This window comes from Urocampus carinirostris, chromosome 11 (genome assembly GCF_059441175.1).
Source record: "Urocampus carinirostris isolate Australia breed hairy pipefish chromosome 11, RoL_Ucar_1.0, whole genome shotgun sequence".
Taxonomy (NCBI): domain Eukaryota; kingdom Metazoa; phylum Chordata; class Actinopteri; order Syngnathiformes; family Syngnathidae; genus Urocampus; species Urocampus carinirostris.
The window spans coordinates 3,419,025-3,437,325 of record NC_142359.1 but is presented as its reverse complement, the minus strand read 5'-3'; the positions used below and the strand labels follow the sequence as shown (position 1 = coordinate 3,437,325).

The 18,301-nt window shown below is 43.9% G+C and overlaps 1 protein-coding gene across 1 annotated transcript in view; it reads left to right on the top strand.

Moving 5' to 3' along the window:
• The window catches only part of LOC148356212 (diacylglycerol kinase delta), a 96,745-nt gene that overhangs the window by 38,476 nt on the left and 39,968 nt on the right, over positions 1-18,301 (top strand). The window contains 9 exon segments of the mRNA XM_088348369.1: positions 6,201-6,311; positions 7,881-7,961; positions 9,042-9,146; positions 12,604-12,736; positions 14,540-14,646; positions 16,125-16,250; positions 17,667-17,769; positions 17,846-18,005; positions 18,071-18,179. Of these exon segments, the coding sequence (XP_088204495.1) occupies positions 6,201-6,311; positions 7,881-7,961; positions 9,042-9,146; positions 12,604-12,736; positions 14,540-14,646; positions 16,125-16,250; positions 17,667-17,769; positions 17,846-18,005; positions 18,071-18,179 (1,035 nt within the window).

The window sequence follows — 18,301 nt, the reverse complement described above, 5'->3', positions numbered from 1 at the left end:
AGACAATTATGACTCACAACACGTGGTAAGCTTTCTCTCCTGGCTTTGATCTCTTTGATCTCGAGCAAAACTAACATACAATACGACAGAAACAAAATGAAAATAAATCCAAACCGCTTGCCGACATCATTTTTGCCGTTCCATGTGTTCCGTTACTCCCCAAGCCTGCACAAAATTGAGTCATTTTATTCATATTTAGTTTCTTTTGTCTATTTTTAGCATATTTGGTATTGGAGTAATCCAAAAGTCATTGAAAGTAATCAAGTTCAAGTAACCCTACCCAACCCTGTATATATATATATATATATATATATTCCAAATAAGTCTTCATTCAAGCACGACCGTCCGAGATCAATAAAAAAGGGAAAGTCGGTGTTTCTTTTAGAGTTAGTGGCAAAGTAAGCAGCCGTCTTCCAGCTTGTAAAAAATATTTTTCAACCAGGCCGAAAACTCCACGCACACGCATGCACTCTCATGCAAACACGTGTGCATATGTCTGAGAGTGTGTATTCAGGTAGGAGCAAGTCTATTTCCTCGTGGCTATAAATATAACCCGCCGTACCTGTGTAACCGGCACTGATAGTAAACACATGTCGTCACCGGAAGTGGGCGTGGCCTCCAGAACACCTGAGGGAGGGTGTTGCCAACTTCCAAGGTGTGCTGAGCAGGAAGTGTTTTTTCGGTGTGTAGAGTAAGTTGTGCCGGCTGGATTGATCTGAGTAAATTCCGTTCGATATATTTGAGTTACCTGCGCTTTTGGGTTGTTTATTCTCCTTGCGGTGCTGATAAAAACCGGGAAAAAGGAGTTATCCCGCCGGGGTCCATGCCACGTGTCGTCTGCCGATGCCGGCTCTATGCTCAGAGATAGGCTGCTGCTTGGCTCCCTTCTGGTTCGGAGGCAATGGGCGAAGGCTCAGCGAGGACGAGCAGCTGAGACAAAAGGACCGACTGGAAGACAGTTGGCCAAGGGATAACCGAACGGTTGAAGAGGTCAGTGTTAATATAAGAAAGAAGATTTGGACTCTGGCCTCTATGGCTGTCAGTGGTGGTCAGTGTTGGGAGTATTGGAAGTACTTTTCTCTGTAACAAGTACTGTACATGGTTGACTTGACTTATGTTAGTTTTGCCAGAGATCAAAGCCAGGAGAGAAAGCTTACCACATGTTGTGAGTCTTTTATTAGCATATTTGGTATTGGAGTAATCCAAAAGTCATTGAAAGTAATCAAGTTAAAGTAACCCTACCCAACCCTGTTTATAATCTATCTATCTATCTATCTATCTATCTATCTATCTATCTATCTATCTATCTATCTATCTATCTATCTATCTATCTATCTATCTATCTATATCTTTATAATCAGAGTTGGGTAGGATTACTTTAACTGGATTACTTTCAATGACTTTTGGATGACTCCAATACCAAATATGCTAATAAAAGACAAAAGAAACTCAATAAGAATAAAATGACTAAATTTTGTGCAGGCTTGGGGAGTAACGGAATACATGGAATTGCAAGAATGATGTTGGCAAGCGGTTTGGATTTATTTTCATTTGGTTTCTGTCGCATTTTATGTTCGTTTTGCAGGAGATCAAAGAGATCAAAGCCAGGAGAGAAAGCTTACCACGTGTTCTGAGTCATAATTCATATTTAGTTTATTTTGTCTTTTGTTAGCATATTTGGTATTGGAGTAATCCAAAAGTAATTGAAAGTAATCCAGTTAAAGTAACCCTACCCAACCCTGTCCCTACCATACATACTCAAATCTAAACTGTATGTCATGGTTGCTGATCCAGGGCACCTGTGACTGCCCGATTGGCGCCAACAGCCCTGAGCGCCGATTGGTTCAAAGACTCTTTTTAAACCCCCGGCTTCCAAGAGGCAGCCGTCAGACCGTTTGCAAACCTATGCTCCCAGCTAGGCAAGCCCCCTACCTTCCGACATTTTCCTGCCCTGTTTTCTCCTGCCTGATACCTGTTGCCAACCTGTTTCTGGACCCTTTTCTGCCCTGCTCTTCCATCCCGACCATCGACCTGTTTTGCCCTGTTTCCTGCCTGATACCTGTTGCCGACCTCCTTTCTGGACTCGATACCGCCCTTGCTCTCCTGTCCCGGCTATCGACCAGTATCCCCGCTGCCTACGATTATCCTCGCTCGACACGGAAGTGCCACTTCCGCGTTCCTGCCACCTGCTTCCTGTGTCCGTCGATCATCTGATCGTGGAAGCAAGCATTACTCTCTCTATTAATAAACCTGAGTAAACGAACGCTATTGGGTCCTGTCTCTGTTTCTGGCTTGTGACACCGTAACGTAAAATACTGAAAACAGGAAGTCATCTGAAATCTACAAAATGAATTGTGTGTCTCCAGTAGCGAATGATAGGCAGCATGTGGGGAGGGGGCGTGGTTTATACAGGAACAACACCAGGAAACCAATAGGGCAATAGTAAGAACAGGGTAGACGGTAAACGTGTTTTAGATGTTGGGCTCATGATTTGTAAGACTGTGTTTGAATCTTTGAGTGGTTTGTGTCAGGACCAGAACGAAGACATGACCCACTTGAGTGTGTTTCTCTTAGTTTTATTTGGAAGAAGGGAAAGGATACTACACACGATCCGTAGATCGCTGGTCGCGGGGAGCAGTTTGCTCAGACGCAGAAGTGGTTTTTCCATGGCGAGCGATGGCAGTGTCGAGAGCGGAAGAAACAGATCAGTAGCCGGGACAGGGGAGCAAAAATCGTGGTCGAGATCAGAAAAGGGGTCAGAGCTGGGAAACAGACGGGAATCAGAACAGGAGAGAGTCAGGGTCGAAAGGCTTGCCTAGCATAAGCTGAGGTTCGCAGACGGACTGACAACCGGTGACGGGAAGACGGGGGTATAAAAAGTGACAGGGAGTCAGTCAGCGTCCGAGGCAGTTGGCGCCAAAGGAGCAGGCTCAGGTGCCTCGCATCAGTAATCATGACAGTTTGAAGCCTATGGACAAAATGGATACAGAGTGTCTCGGTTTGCAAGCTCTCAAGATTACGCACTGCTTCCATGGATAGGTTGGTGTATAAGTTTTGTTCTATTTCTTTTATTATGTAGGTATTTCTAAATAGTGTTTGGTTGGTTAGTTACTTTCAGAGTAACGCACTACTTTTGGGTGTCAGTGATTCGGAGGGGGGGGGGGGGGGGGTTCACAATATTTACTTTGACCCTTTATGTCTTCTATGGAGGTGTCACTCGCACACTTTGGACTTCAGTGTGGGCGGGTGCTGTGTCAGACCAAAGACCAAAAGATCATAAAGCGGAATTCCGAAAGATAATCTCCGCACCTCAACTTCAACTACTTGACACTCAGGGTTGGGTAGGGTTACTTGAACTGGATTACTTTCAATGACTTTTGGATTACTCCAATACCAAATACGCTAATAAAAGACAAAAAAAAACTAAATATGAATCAAATGATGACTCACAACACGTGGTAAGCTTTCTCTCCTGGCTTTGATCTTGTCATGAAACGAACCAGGAAGCAGGAAGTCGGAACTCATGTGCGTAGACGATCCGTCACTTTAATTAGGAAATAAAAGTTGTCCAACACACAAACGGACCAAGTACAAAACAAAACGGGTTCAAAGGTAATCAAAATTACAAACTAGGCATTACTCGGAACCAACAGGCATGAACAGGTTTTCCTCGAGGTTAAGCAATGGTCTGGCCACGGGCAGTCCCAAAAGGAGCGTTTAAGTACTCCACAAACAATCAGTTCAATGCGTCTCAGCCGGTGTCAAGGGGCGGGGCTGGCTGGATGCCATGACAACCGTGCAGGACATGACAGATCTCTTTGATCTCCAACAAAACGAACATAAAATGCGACGGAAACAAAATGAAAATAAATCCAAGCAGCTTGCCAACATCATTTTTGCCGTTCCGTGTATTCCGTTACTCCCTAAGCCTGCACAAAATGGAGTCATTTTATTCATATTTAGTTTCTTTTGTCTTTTATTAGCATATTTGGTATTGGAGTAATCCAAAAGTCATTGAAAGTAATCAAGTTAAAGTAACCCTACCCAACCCTGACCACAATTCATTCTTCAAGTTGAAGCTAAAAACTGAAAATACTTTGACACCAAATTTGAACATTTTGCATCGTCTTTACAACAAAAAAACTGAAAAGTAGGTGTTGAAAAAATATTTAGTCTCTCGGATCCGTCGACAGACTCTAATGTTACCTGATGGCTTCTTCATGATCCAATGTTGACCGAAAGATTTTAGATATTTGACTATAAAGGATTTTATACAATGGAATACAAGTTACATTTATTGAGTGCAATGAAGATTTTCACAGAGTAGGCTATAGTTCAATGACAGGCAGGGTTGGGTAGGGTTACTTTAACTGGATTACTTTCAATTACTTTTGGATGACTCCAATACCAAATATGCTAATGAAAGACAAAAGAAACTAAATATGAATGAAATGATGACTCACAACACGTGGTAAGCTTTCTCTCCTGGCTTTGATCTCTTTGATCTCCGGCAAAACGAACATCAAATGCCACAGAAACAAAATGAAAATCAATCCAAACAGCTTGTTGCCATTCCATGTATTCCGTTACTCCCCGCGCCTGCACACAATTTAGTCATTTTATTCCTATTTAGTTTATTTTGTCTTTTACTAGCATATTTGGTATTGGAGTAATCCAAAAGTCATTGAAAGTAATCAAATTAAAGTAACCCTACCCAACTCTGGTTATGACACAAGGTTTTAGAGAATACTACCTTAATTGTGCAATAATAGATCAATCAATAAACGTCACTTACCATAATCATCAAAACATTATATGCGCAGGGAATCGAACCCGGGTCACGGCGGTGAGAGAGCTGACACCCCCTGGATCAGCAGCTAATTTTATTTCATCATCACACTCATTTTACTCACGGTGCCAGAAACAAATGTTAGAGAATGGAGGAAACAGAAAGATATGAAAAAACGCTAAGTCAAAATAATTATCTAAAATATCAAAGAGTAGTTTCCCTCGTCGTGCTTTATTGCATTTATTGTTATTTTTCAGTTTACTCCATTCTCTAACATCTGTTTCTGGCACGGTGAGTCAAAATTGTGTGATGATGAGATCCAATCCAATGTGTGCTAACTGTATCCCTAGTGGGTTTCAGCCTTCTCACTGCTACGACCCGGGTTCGATTCCCAGTGCAGAAAATGTTTGGTGACATGTCAATGATGAGGGTTGGGTAGGGTTACTTTAACTAGATTACTTTCAATGACTTTTGGATTACTCCACTACCAAATATGCTAATAAAAGACAAAAGAAAGTAAATAGGAATAAAATGATGACTCACAACACGTGGTAAGCTTTCTCTGCTGGCTTTGATCTCTTTGATCTCCAGCAAAACTAACATCAAATGCGACCAGGGTTGGGTAGGGTTACTTGAACTGGATTACTTTCAATGACTTTTGGATTACTCCACTACCAAATATGCTCATAAAAGACAAAAGAAAGTAAATAGGAATAAAATGATGACTCACAACACGTGGTAAGCTTTCTCTCCTGGCTTTGATCTCTTTGATCTCCAGCAAAACGAACATAAAATGCGACCAGGGTTGGGTAGGGTTACTTGAACTGGATTACTTTCAATGACTTTTGGATGACTCCAATACCAAATATGCTAATAAAAGACAAAAGAAACTAAATATTAAAAAAATGATGACTCACAACACGTGGTAAGCTTTCTCTCCTGGCTTTGATCTCTTTGATCTCCGGCAAAACGAACATAATATGCGACAGAAACAAAATGAAAATAAATCCAAACAGCTTGCCAACATCATTTTTGCCGTTCCATGTATTCCGTTACTCCCCAAGCCTGCACAAAATGGAGTCATTTTATTTTTTTAGCATATTTGGTATTAGAGTCATCCAAAAGTGATTGAAAGTAATCCAGTTACAGTAACCCTACACAACCCTGTTGACACTTTATGAGTGACAGTACTCTTGGACCTGAAACCCGTCCTCCAATTTCCGACCTAGTACCCAAGAACCGCATACAAACACCAAAAGCCGCCTCTGCTATCCGTGTTTGCCGAGTAACCCGACACAGAAACGAAATTTGCCGCGTCGGCTCGCTAAAGACAAACAAACACAATAGAGCGCTTTGCTAGCTTAGGTTCCAAATCACTCATGTGTGTTCTCTTCTTTGGTACTGTTTGCAGAAAAGCGTGAAAGAGGGAATACTCTTAAAGCAGACGAGCTCCTTCCAAAGATGGAAACGCCGCTACTTCAAACTTCGAGGGAGGACGCTCTACTATGCCAAAGACTGTAAGGTACGGTTGCGTCATCTATCAGTTACGCAAGGGTAACAAACAGTCATTTTCCTTACGGGTCTGCACGGCGGCGCAGTGGTTAGCGCTTGTGCGGCACAGTTCATGTCATGGGAACCTGTCGTGGGTTCAAATCCAGCTCCAGACTTCCTGTGCGGAGTTTGTATGTTCTCCCCGTGCTTGCGTGGGTTTCCTCCGGGCACTCCGGTTTCCTCCCACATTCCAAAAACATGCATTTCAGGTGAATTGGCCGGTCTAAATTGTCCCTAGGTGTGAATGAGCGAGCGAGTGAGTTGTCTGTCCCCGTGTGCCCTGCGATTGGCTGGCAACCAGTTCAGGGTGTCCCCTGCCCACTGCCTGGAGATGGCTGGGATGGGCTCCAGCCCCCCGCGACCCTAATGAGGATAAGCGGTACGGCTAATGAGATGAGGTGAGATGAGACAAACTTTTTCCTCTTTTTCCCTGTTTTCTTCTCATCTCATCTCATCTCATTAGCTGCACCGCTTATCCTCAGTAGGGTCACGGGGGTGCTGGAGCCCATCTCAGCAATCATCGGGCAGTGGGCAGGGGACACCCTGAACTGGTTGCCAGCCAATCACAGGGCACACGGGGACAGACAACTCATTCGCTCATTCACACCTAGGGACAATTTGGACCGGCCAATTCACCTGAAATGCATGTTTTTGGAATGTGGGAGGAAACCGGAGTGCCCGGAGGAAACCCACGCAAGCACGGGGAGAACATACAAACTCCGCACAGGAAGTCTGGAGCTGGATTCGAACCCACGTAGGAAGTTGCAGTAGTGGTTGGCACACATGTTTTCATCATGTTTTTCTGCACGAGTGCACTGCATTAAAGAGAGGATGACTGGGGCCGTGTATCATGAGATTTTGGGGAACAACCCCCTTCCCTAAGTCAGAACATTGAAGATGGGTCTTGGTTGGGTCTTCCAACACGACAAGGACCCAAAGCACACAGCCAGGAAAACCAAGGAGTGGCTCCGTTAGAAGCATATCATAGTTCTAGCATGGCCCAGCCAGTCTCCAGACTTGAACCCAATCCAAAATCTTCCCATGACTTGAACTGTGCCGCACATGCGCTAACCACTGCGCCGCCATGCTGCCCTGTTTTTTTCTATATTTTTTTAATTCCTTTAAAAAAAATCTCGTATTTATTTTTTCCTAGCTGTTACTTTTTTCCTTGCTTTTTTGTTCTCTATTACCTTTTTTCCTTTATTTGTTTCTTTTTCATTTTTTCTGAATTTTTCCTGCTCTATTTTCTCCTTTCCTATCCTTTTGTTTCTTTTTTTCTCAGCTTTTCACTACTTTCATTTTGGTATTTTTTCTTTTTTGTTCTATTTCCCCCTTTCCTTTAAGTCATTTTGTGCATTATTTTATATAATATTTGTTCACGTTGGGATTAAAGAAGCAAAAACAACCTGAAGAGCCGTTTGGGACCCGAAAGAGCTGGTTCTTTTTAGTGAGCCGAAGAAGCCGGTTCTCAAAAAACTCTACTGACTTTACTCAACTTCTTACTCAACTTAGTTTTCTTTTCTTCTTTTTATTCTTTTAGTCTCTTATATTCGATGAAGTGGACTTGTCCGATGCCAGTGTGGCCGAAACCGGAACCAAGAACGTCAACAACAGTTTTACAGTGAGTAAACAGACACCCCAGTACATTTACGGTGGCTTGCGAAACTATTTGGCCCCCTTGAACTTTGTGAGCTTTTGCCATGTTTCAGACTTCAAAGATCAAGATATAAAACTGTCATTTCTTGTAAAGAATCAGCAATAAGTTGGACACAATCATGAAGTGGAACACACTTTATTGGATATTTTAAACTTTTTTTAACCAAATAAAAAACTTGGGTGTGTGTATGATTCAGCCCCATTGGGTTAATACTTTGTAGCGCCACCTTTTGCTGTGATGACAGCTGCAAGTCGCTTGGGGTATGTCTCTATCAGTTTGCACATCGGGAAACTGATATTTTGGCCCATTCCTCCTTGCAAAACAGCTCGAGCTCAGTGAGGTTGGACGGAACAGCAGTTTTCAGTTCTTTTCACAAATTCTCAATTGGATTGAGGTCTGGACTTTGACTTGGTCATTCTAACACCTTGATATGTTTTTTTGGTGGACCATTCCATTGTAGCTTTTGCTTTATGTTTTGGATCATTGTCTTGTTGGAGGACAAATCTCCGTCCCAGTCTCGGGTTTTTACATCAGGTTTTCTTCCAGAATGGTCCTGTATTTGGCTCCATCCATCTTCCCATCGATTCTAACCATATTCCCTGTCTCTGCTGAAGAAAAGCAGGCCCAAACCATGATACTGCCACCACCATGTTTGACTGTTGGGATGGTGTGTTGAGGGTGAGAAGCTGTGCTGCTTTTACGCCAAACATAACATCATTTAGATCAACAATGGAACATTCAGAGATCCTCACTGAACTTCTAGACAGAGTTTGCTGCACTGAAAGTAAAGGGGCTGAATTATTTTGCACACCCACTTTTTCGTTTTTTATTTGTTAAAAATGTTTAAGATATCCAATAAAATGTGTTCCACTTCACGATTGTGTCCCACTTATTGTTGATTCTTCACAAAAAATTACAGTTTTATAGCTTTTATTTTGAAGTCTGAAATGTTGCAAAAGGTGACAAACTACAAGGGGGCCGAATAGTTTCGCAAGCCACTGTATCAACCAAAAGCTGGAGTTGTTAACTAATCATCTTTGTCAGGTTATCACTCCTTACCGCAAATTGATGCTGTGTGCGGAGAACAGGAAGGAAATGGAAGACTGGATTGGAGCCCTCAGATCTGTCCAGAAGTGGGAAAACTATGAGGTGAGTGGTGAAGTAAACAACCACTTAAAAACTTCAGTCTGGAACGGAGACGGGACCCAATAGCGTTCGTTTTACTCAATTTTATTGAGAAGGAGAACAGGAATTGCATCCACGATCGGATGATCGTCGGTCCCGGGTACCATTTCGCTGGAACGCGGAAGTGGCACTTCCGTGTCGAGCGAAGATAGTCGTTGACAGCGAGAAAAAACAGGTCGATGGCCGGGGCGGAGGAGCAAAGCCGTAAACGGGTCCAGAAAAGAGGTCAGCAACGGGAATCAGACAGAAAACAGGGCAGGATAGAGTCGGAGGGTCACAAAAGCTTGCCGAGCTGGGAGCATAGGTTCGCAGACGATCTGACGGGTTCTTTCAGGAAGACTAGATTGGGATATGAACACCGGGTCTGGGTTTCCCAAATATTTCACGACCCATCATTTTTATTGCTACCCTGGGTATCATCGAGTATTTTATTAGCCCATAGGGCTACAGGTACAAGCAGGGGATCCAAATGCGCTTTATTAAGGGATCGGGGAAGTCAGGGCGAGAGGAAAAAGACAGCGATCTGGTGCTCGCTGGGCAGGAGGAGCGGGAAGCCCTCGTGAACAAAGCGTGGTCGGAGATCGGAACAGGTTGGGCAGCCGGGAGGGGAGAACGGAGCGTGGTCGGAGATCGGACCAAGTAGGGCAGCTGGGACGAGCGGGAAGTCAGGGATCAATTCAGGAAACGGAATCGGGCAGGATATGGGTAGCCGGGACAGGAGAACGGAGCATGGATTGGGGATCGATACAGGAAACAGAATCAGGATACGGGTAGCCGGGACAGGAGAACGGAGCTTGGATAGGGGATTGATACGGGAAACAGAATCAGGATACGGGTAGCCGGGACAGGAGAACGGAGCATGGATCGGGGATCGATACAGGAAACAGAATCAGGATACGGGTAGCCGGGACAGGAAAACGGAGCTTGGATCGGGGATCGAAACAGGAAACAGAATCAGGATACGGGTAGCCGGTACAGGAGAAAGGAGTTTGGATCAGGGATCGATATAGGAAACAGAATACGGGTAGCCGGGACAGGTAAAAGGAGCTTGGATCGGGGATCGATACAGGAAACAGAATCAGGCTACGGGTAGCCGGAATAGGAGAACGGAGCTTGGATCGGGGATTGATACAGGAAACAGAATCAGGATACGGGTAGCCGGGACAGGAGAACGGAGCATGGATCGGGGATCGATACAGGAAACAGAATCAGGATACGGGAAGCCAGGACAGGAGAACGGAGCTTGGATCGTGGATCGATACAGGAAACAGAATCAGGATACGGGTAGCCGGGACAGGAGAACGGAGCTTGGATCAGGGATCGATACAGGAAACAGAATCAGGATACGGGTAGCCGGGATAGGAGAACGGAGCATGGATCGGGGATCAATACAGAAAACAGAATCAGGATACGGGTAGCCAGGACAGGAAAACGGAGCTTGGATCGGGGATCGAAACAGGAAACAGAATCAGGATACGGGTAGCCGGGACAGGAGAAAGGAGTTTGGATCAGGGATCGATATAGGAAACAGAATACGGGTAGCCGGGACAGGTAAAAGGAGCTTGGATCGGGGATCGATACAGGAAACAGAATCAGGCTACGGGTAGCCGGAATAGGAGAACGGAGCTTGGATCGGGGATTGATACAGGAAACAGAATCAGGATACGGGTAGCCGGGACAGGAGAACGGAGCATGGATCGGGGATCGATACAGGAAACAGAATCAGGATACGGGAAGCCAGGACAGGAGAACGGAGCTTGGATCGTGGATCGATACAGGAAACAGAATCAGGATACGGGTAGCCGGGACAGGAGAACGGAGCTTGGATCAGGGATCGATACAGGAAACAGAATCAGGATACGGGTAGCCGGGATAGGAGAACGGAGCATGGATCGGGGATCAATACAGAAAACAGAATCAGGATACGGGTAGCCAGGACAGGAGAACGGAGCTTGGATCGGGGATCGATACAGGAAACAGAATCAGGATACGGGAAGCCAGGACAGGAGAAAAGAGCTTGGATCGTGGATCGATACAGGAAACAGAATCAGGATACGGGTAGCCAGGACAGGAAAACCGAGCTTGGATCGGGGATCGAAACAGGAAACAGGATCAGGATACGGGTAGCCGGGACAGGAGAACGGAGCTTGGATCGGGGATCGATACAGGAAACAGAATCAGGATACGGGGAGCCGGGACAGGAGAACGGAGCTTGGATCAGGGATCGTTACAGGAAACAGAATCAGGATACGGGTAGCCGGGATAGGAGAACAGAGCTTGGATCAGGGATTGATACAGGAAACAGAATCAGGACACAGGTAGCCGGGACAGTAGAAGGGAGCATGGATCGGGGATCAATACAGAAAACAGAATCAGAATACGGGTAGCCAGGACAGGAGAACGGAGCTTGGATCGGGGATTCGAAACAGGTTGGGATCCAGAGTCAAAAGTGCCTGCCTAACATGCGCTGAGGTTCGCAGACGGACTGACAAGGAGTAAATGAGAATGACGTGTTTAGATAGAAGGAGAACTAATTAGGAAACGAGTGGCAACTGGGGCTGAACGAGGGAGCGCTGGTTAGGGCAATTGGCTAATCATGACAGAATGTAGCAGACGTTCTATGGAATTAGTAGTTATCTGCCAGTTTTGATTGAGGATCCATGATATACTGTAAACATCCTATTTACTTATTGTTTCTGTCTAAAACTAGTTTTACAAATGGAAATATTTTAACCGGACCAAAATCAGATTAAAAAAAAGATTTAAAAAAAAAGACTTGTTTAAAATTTACTCGAATTCATGTGGGATTTTTTTGTGCTATTTGTTTCAACGGTGCTTTTTTGTTGACTTGTGTCATGATTACTCCTTTGCTCCTTTGCTCCAACTGCCTTGGACGCTGATTTTCATACCCCGTCTTCCTGTCACCAGTTGTCAGTCCGTCTGCGAACCTCAGCTCACCTTAGGCAAGCCTTTCAACCCTGACACTCTCCTGTTCTGATTCCCGTCTGTTTACCGGCTCCCACCCATTTTCTGAACTTGACTTCGATTTTTGCTCCCCCGTCCCGCCCACAGATCTGTTTTTATTCCCGCTCTCGACACTGCCTTTGCTCGTCCTGCGGATCGTGTGTACTATCCTTTCCCTTCTTCCAAATAAAACTAAGAGAAACGCACGCAAGTGGGTCCTGTCTTCCTGGTCCTGACAACTTGGTCTTAAATTTGATTTCAAAAGGCACTTGAAAAGTCTTAAAAAATCTTGAATTTAACGTTTCTCAGAGTTCGGCATTTGCTATTCATAGTCTAAAAACCACCTTTCACTTTGTTGAGGATAACATTGCCCGGTTCGTTTCCCTGGAATAAAGAAATACATGCATGTTCTACAAAAGGTATGCAAAAAATGAGCTTTTGCTTTCTTTCTCTGCAGACCAGCCAGTTCAACATGGAGCATTTTTCAGGTATGCACAACTGGTATGCCTGCTCCCACGCTCGACCTACCTTCTGCAACGTCTGCAGGGAGGCTCTTCCGGGTGTCACCTCACACGGCCTTTCCTGCGAAGGTATATGAAATGAAATGAAATGATCTGAATTTATATAGCGCTTTTCAAGTCAAGACTTCCCAAAGCGCTTTACACTGTGCTTCACATTTCCCAATAGCGGCCGTGCAGCCATGTAAGGCGCTAACCAGCTTATTGGGGGCATTAGGGGTTCAGTGTCCTACCCAAGGACACTTCGACATGTAACACGGAGGAGCCGGGATTCGAACTGTGATCTCTTGATCCCAAGACGAGCGCTCTACCTCCTGAGCCACTGCCGCCCATCAAGTCAAGACTTTCCAAAGCGCTTTACAGTGTGCTTCACATTTCCCAATAGCGGCCGTGCAGCCATGTAAGGCGCTAACCGGCTTATTGAGGGTATTAGGGGTTCAGTGTCTTACCCAAGGACACTTCGACATGTAACACGTAGGAGCCGGGATTCAAACTGCGATCTCTTGATCCCAAGACGAGCGCTCTACCTCCTGAGCCACTGCCGCCCATCAAGTCAAGACTTTCCAAAGCGCTTTTCAGTGTTCTTCACATTTCCCAATAGCGGCCGTGCAGCCATGTAAAGCGCTAACCTGCTTATTGCGGGTATTAGGGGTTCAGTGTCCTACCCAAGGACACTTCGACATGTAAGGCAAGGCAAGGCAAGTTTATTTGTATAGCACAATTCATACACAAGGCAATTCAAAGTGCTTCACAGAAATGGCAGACAGGTTAAAAACACACAATAAAAGACATTGAGAATTTAAAATGTGGTTTTTAAAATGCATGAAAACCACAGATAAAAATAATAAAATCAATGAATTCAAATAAGGTAAAAGTGAAGAGTGCAGATAGAACCCTTTCAGTTGTATGCAGAGTTGAACAGAGCTGTTTTCAGAGTAGACGCCTGTCTGACGTCAACAGTAAGACTATTCCAGAGTCTAGCTGCCTGGAACTGAAACGCAGCTTCACCCTGGGTAGTCCTGGCTCTGGGCACCAGCAGAAAACCTGTCCCTGAGGTTCTCAGGGTCCGAGATGGTTCATATGGGACCAACATGTCACAGATGTACTTTGGTGCTAGACCATGAAGAGACTTGTACACCAGCAGAGCTGTTTTGAAGTCTATTCTCTGAGCGACAGGAAGCCAGTGCAGAGACCTGAGCACAGGACTAATATGGTCGTACTTCCTGGTTCTAGTCAGGATCCGAGCAGCAGCGTTCTGGATGTTCTGCAGCTGTCTTACAGCTCGTTTAGAAAGTCCAGTCAGAAGGCCGTTACAGTAGGCTAACCTGCTAGAGATAAATGCATGGATAAGTTTCTCTAAGTCTGGTTTAGACAGTAAACCTTTGATTCTGGCAATGTTTTTGAGATGGTTCTGATGATGTTATGGATTTCATGTGGCTGTTAAAGTTTAGGACTGAGTCCATGAGATTTCTAACCTGATTTTTAGCTATTAAACTAAGTGATTCCAGATGACTGATGACACTTTCTCTGGGTTGTTGTGGGCTAAAGACAATGACTTCAGTCTTGTCTGAGTTTAGTTGGAGAGAGTCAGACACAGTGATCTGTTGGAGGCAGTGACAGAGTGAGTTCTCGGACCCATGTTCTCCTGCTGTCAGCGAGATGTAAATCTGAGTGTCATCTGCATAGTTATGGTAGGACACGTCATTACTGTGTATTAACTGACCCAGGGGCAGCATGTAAAAATTGAACAAGAGGAGCCTCAGAACTGAAATCTCATCATGCCAAGACGAGCGCTCTACCTCCTGAGCCACTGCCGCCCCCTGTTGGCTCGTTTTACTGAAGTGACCATGTTTTTTCTTGCTTTCTTCCCCAAAGTCTGCAAATTCAAAGCTCACAAGCGCTGCGCCGTTCGCTCCACCAACAACTGCAAGTGGACCACCCTGGTCTCCATCGGCAACGACATCATCGAAGATGAGGACGGGGTGCGTTTAGTTGATTTCTCGACCAGGGTTGGGTAGGGTTACTTTAACTTGATTACTTTCAATGACTTTTGGATGACTCCGATACCAAATATGCTAATAAAAGACAAAAGAATCTAAATATGAACAAAGTGACTAAATTTTGTGCAGGCTTGGGGAGTTACGGAATACATGGAACGGCAAAAATGATGTCGGCAAGCTGTTTGGATTTACTTTCATTTTGTTTCTGTCGCATTTGCTGTTCGTTTTGCCGGAGATCAAAGAGATCTGTCATGTCCTGCACGGTTGTCATGGCATCCAGCTAGCCCCGCCCCTTGACACCGGCTGAGACGCATTGAACTGATTGTTTATGGAGTACTTAAACGCTCAAAGCCAGGAGATAAAGCTTACCACGTGTTGTGAGTCATCATTTGATTCATATTTAGTTTCTTTTGTCTTTTATTAGCATATTTGGTATTGGAGTAATTCAAAAGTCATTGAAAGTAATCCAGTTAAAGTAACTCTACCCAACCCTGATCATTAACATGTCATTTTCTGCACTGGGAATCGAACCCGGGTCGTAGCAGTGAGAAGGCTGAAACCCAACGACCACTAGGGATACAGCTAGCATACATTGGATTGGATCTTATCATCACACAATTTTGACTCACCGTGCCAGAAACGGATGTTAGAGAATGGAGTAAACTGAAAATAAAAATAAATAAATAAGAGCAATAAAGCACGACGAGGGAAACTACTCTTTGATGTTTTAGATAATTATTTTGACTCAGCGTTTTTTCTTATCTTTCTGTTTCCTCCATTCTCTATCATTTGTTTCTGGCACCGTGAGTAAAATGAGTGTGATGATGGAATAAAATTAGCTGCTGATCCAGGGGTGTCAGCTCTCTCACCGCCGTGACCCGGGTTCGATTCCCTGCGCATACAATGTTTTGATGATTATGGTAAGTGACGTTTATTGATTGATCTATTATTGCACAATTAAGGTAGTTTTCTGTAAAACCTTGTGTCATAACCAGGGTTGGGTAGGGTTACTTTAACTGGATTACTTTCAATGACTTTTGGATGACTCCAATACCAAATATGCTAATAAAAGACAAAAGAAACTCAATATGAATAAAATGACTCAATTTTGTGCAGGCTTGGGGAGTAACGGAATACATGGAACGGCAAAAATGATGTTGGCAAGCTGTTTGGATTGATTTTCATTTTGTTTCTGTCGCATTTTATGTTCCTTTTGCTGGAGATCAAAGAGATCAAAGCCAGGAGAGAAAGCTTACCACGTGTTGTGAGTCATCATTTTATGCATATTGAGTTTCTTTTGTCTTTTATTAGCATATTTGGTATTGGAGTCATCCAAAAGTCATTGAAAGTAATCCAGTTCAAGTAACCCTACCCAACCCTGTTGTCGACTATGTTTCGAAACGGATCGTGGCAGTAAAAGAGCAAAAATGCAACGACGGTGGTTGAATCTGTTTCCCTAGGTGTCCATGCCCCACCAGTGGCTGGAAGGCAACCTGCCCGTCAGCGCCAAGTGCATGGTGTGCGACAAAAACTGCGGCAGCGTTCGGCGACTCCAGGACTGGCGCTGCCTCTGGTGCAAGGCCATTGTAAGAGACACTTGAGGTTACATCAGTGTTTGAAATAACTTGATGATTTTTCTATTTTGAATGAATTGACTCATGTACGATTGCAAAGGTTGTACGACCTACAAACGTCGTTTGTTCTTACAATTCTTTCACAAGATATCCATTTCTTTTTATTTCCTGATATATTTTGTCGCATAATATTAACATTTTAGGGGGCTTATTTAGTCGGTTGTAAGATACAGAACTGTACTCAATCATATTTTTGAGTGGAAGCACAATGTTGGCAACAAGATTCACTTGATATCATTGGAAATTATTTGAATGCAACACAAACTTTTTTCCGTGTTTATTTTCAAGTTTTTTTTTAATTCCTTTCAAAAAAATAATCATTGTGTTTATGTTTTACGAGCTGTTACTTTTTTCATTTTGTTCTCTATTTACTTTTTTCCTACATTTCTTTCTTTTCTTTTTTTCTGGCTTTTTTTCTAAATGTGTCCTTCTTTCTTTTTCTTCCTTTTGTTTCTTTTTTTCTCAGCTTTTCACTACTTTTTCATTTTGGTATTTTTTTCTTTTTAGTTGTGATTGCTGCAGCAAGGCACAACTACATTGCCAAGTGCTGTAAGCACAGGGCAAAGTAGTTGTGCCTGCTATTATAAGATTGACTTGATATCATTGGAAATTATTTGAATGCAACACAAACTTTTTCTTCTTTTTTCTGTGTTTTTTTCTACTTTTTTTAAAATTCCTTTAAAAAAAAATCTCATTGTGTATATTTTTTCCGAGCTTGTACTTTTTTCCTACATTTCTTTCTTTTCTTTTTTCTGGCTTTTTTTTTTAATTTTTGCTTCTTTTTTTCTTTTCCTTTTGTTTCTTTTTTCTCAGCTTTTCACTACTTTTTCATTTTGGTATTTTTTTCTTTTTTGTTCCATTCCTCCCTTCCTTTAAGTCATTTTGTGCATAATTTTACATCATATTTGGTCATGTTGGGATTAGAGAAGCAAAAACAACCCGAAGAGCCGTTTGGGACCCGAAAGAGCCGGTTCCTTTTAGTGAGCCGAGCCGAAGAAGCCGGTTTTCGACAAATTCTACTAACCTTACTCAACTTCGTTCTACTTCGACTCGACTTAAAAATACCGCATTTAGGACAGAACGTCGGGGGAACCCGTGTATTTTAACCTTCATGCACTGTAACTTTGACTTAAGTCGCTTCTTAATTAGTAATTTTGAGCTCTCATTTTTGTGCGCTGGCTAGATTTTCTTGCGCGCTGAGAATGTGCGAGCAACTTAGAGGGAACACTGGTGCTGACACTGATCCTCACACTTGTATAAGTGCACTTAAAAAATACGCCGCTATTTGTGGATAGTGAAGTGTCATTGTTGCATGTGTGGAGGTTGCACTGCTTTTCTCATGTCCATGTTTTTGTGTCCGTTCGCCAGGTCCACAGCAGCTGCAAAGATCAAATGGGAAAAGTGTGTCCCTTGGGTCAGTGTAGAGTGTCTATTATCCCTCCTACAGCACTTAACAGCATCGACTCTGATGGTAAAAGGCCTCTCCCACACTCACCCACAATTCCTTCCGGCCTACGTTTTTCCTTAAACATCATGTTCCACGTCAGGCTTCTGGAAGGCCACGTCGGCATCCTGTTCCAGTCCTCTTCTGGTCCTGGTCAACTCCAAAAGTGGGGATAACCAGGGAGTCAAGTTCTTGCGCAAGTTCAAGCAGCTCCTCAACCCGGCCCAAGTCTTCGATCTGATGAACGGGGGGCCAGAACTCGGGTAGGGTGGACCCGGCTCCCGGAGATGAACCGTTTTTGTTCACCTGGCTTTGTTGTATGTTCCAGCCTGAGACTCTTTCAGAAGTTTGTGACCTTCCGTATCTTGGTGTGTGGAGGAGATGGCAGTGTGGGCTGGGTGCTTTCGGAGCTGGACAAACTCAACCTCCACAAGCAGGTGAGAGTTGACATCTGCTCTTGCCATGAGGCTCTTTAACTCCACCCGGGGGAGTAAAAGCCCACATTAAACCCCACCCCCACATTTGCATATTACCCTATTCTTATTACAGTGTGTATTTT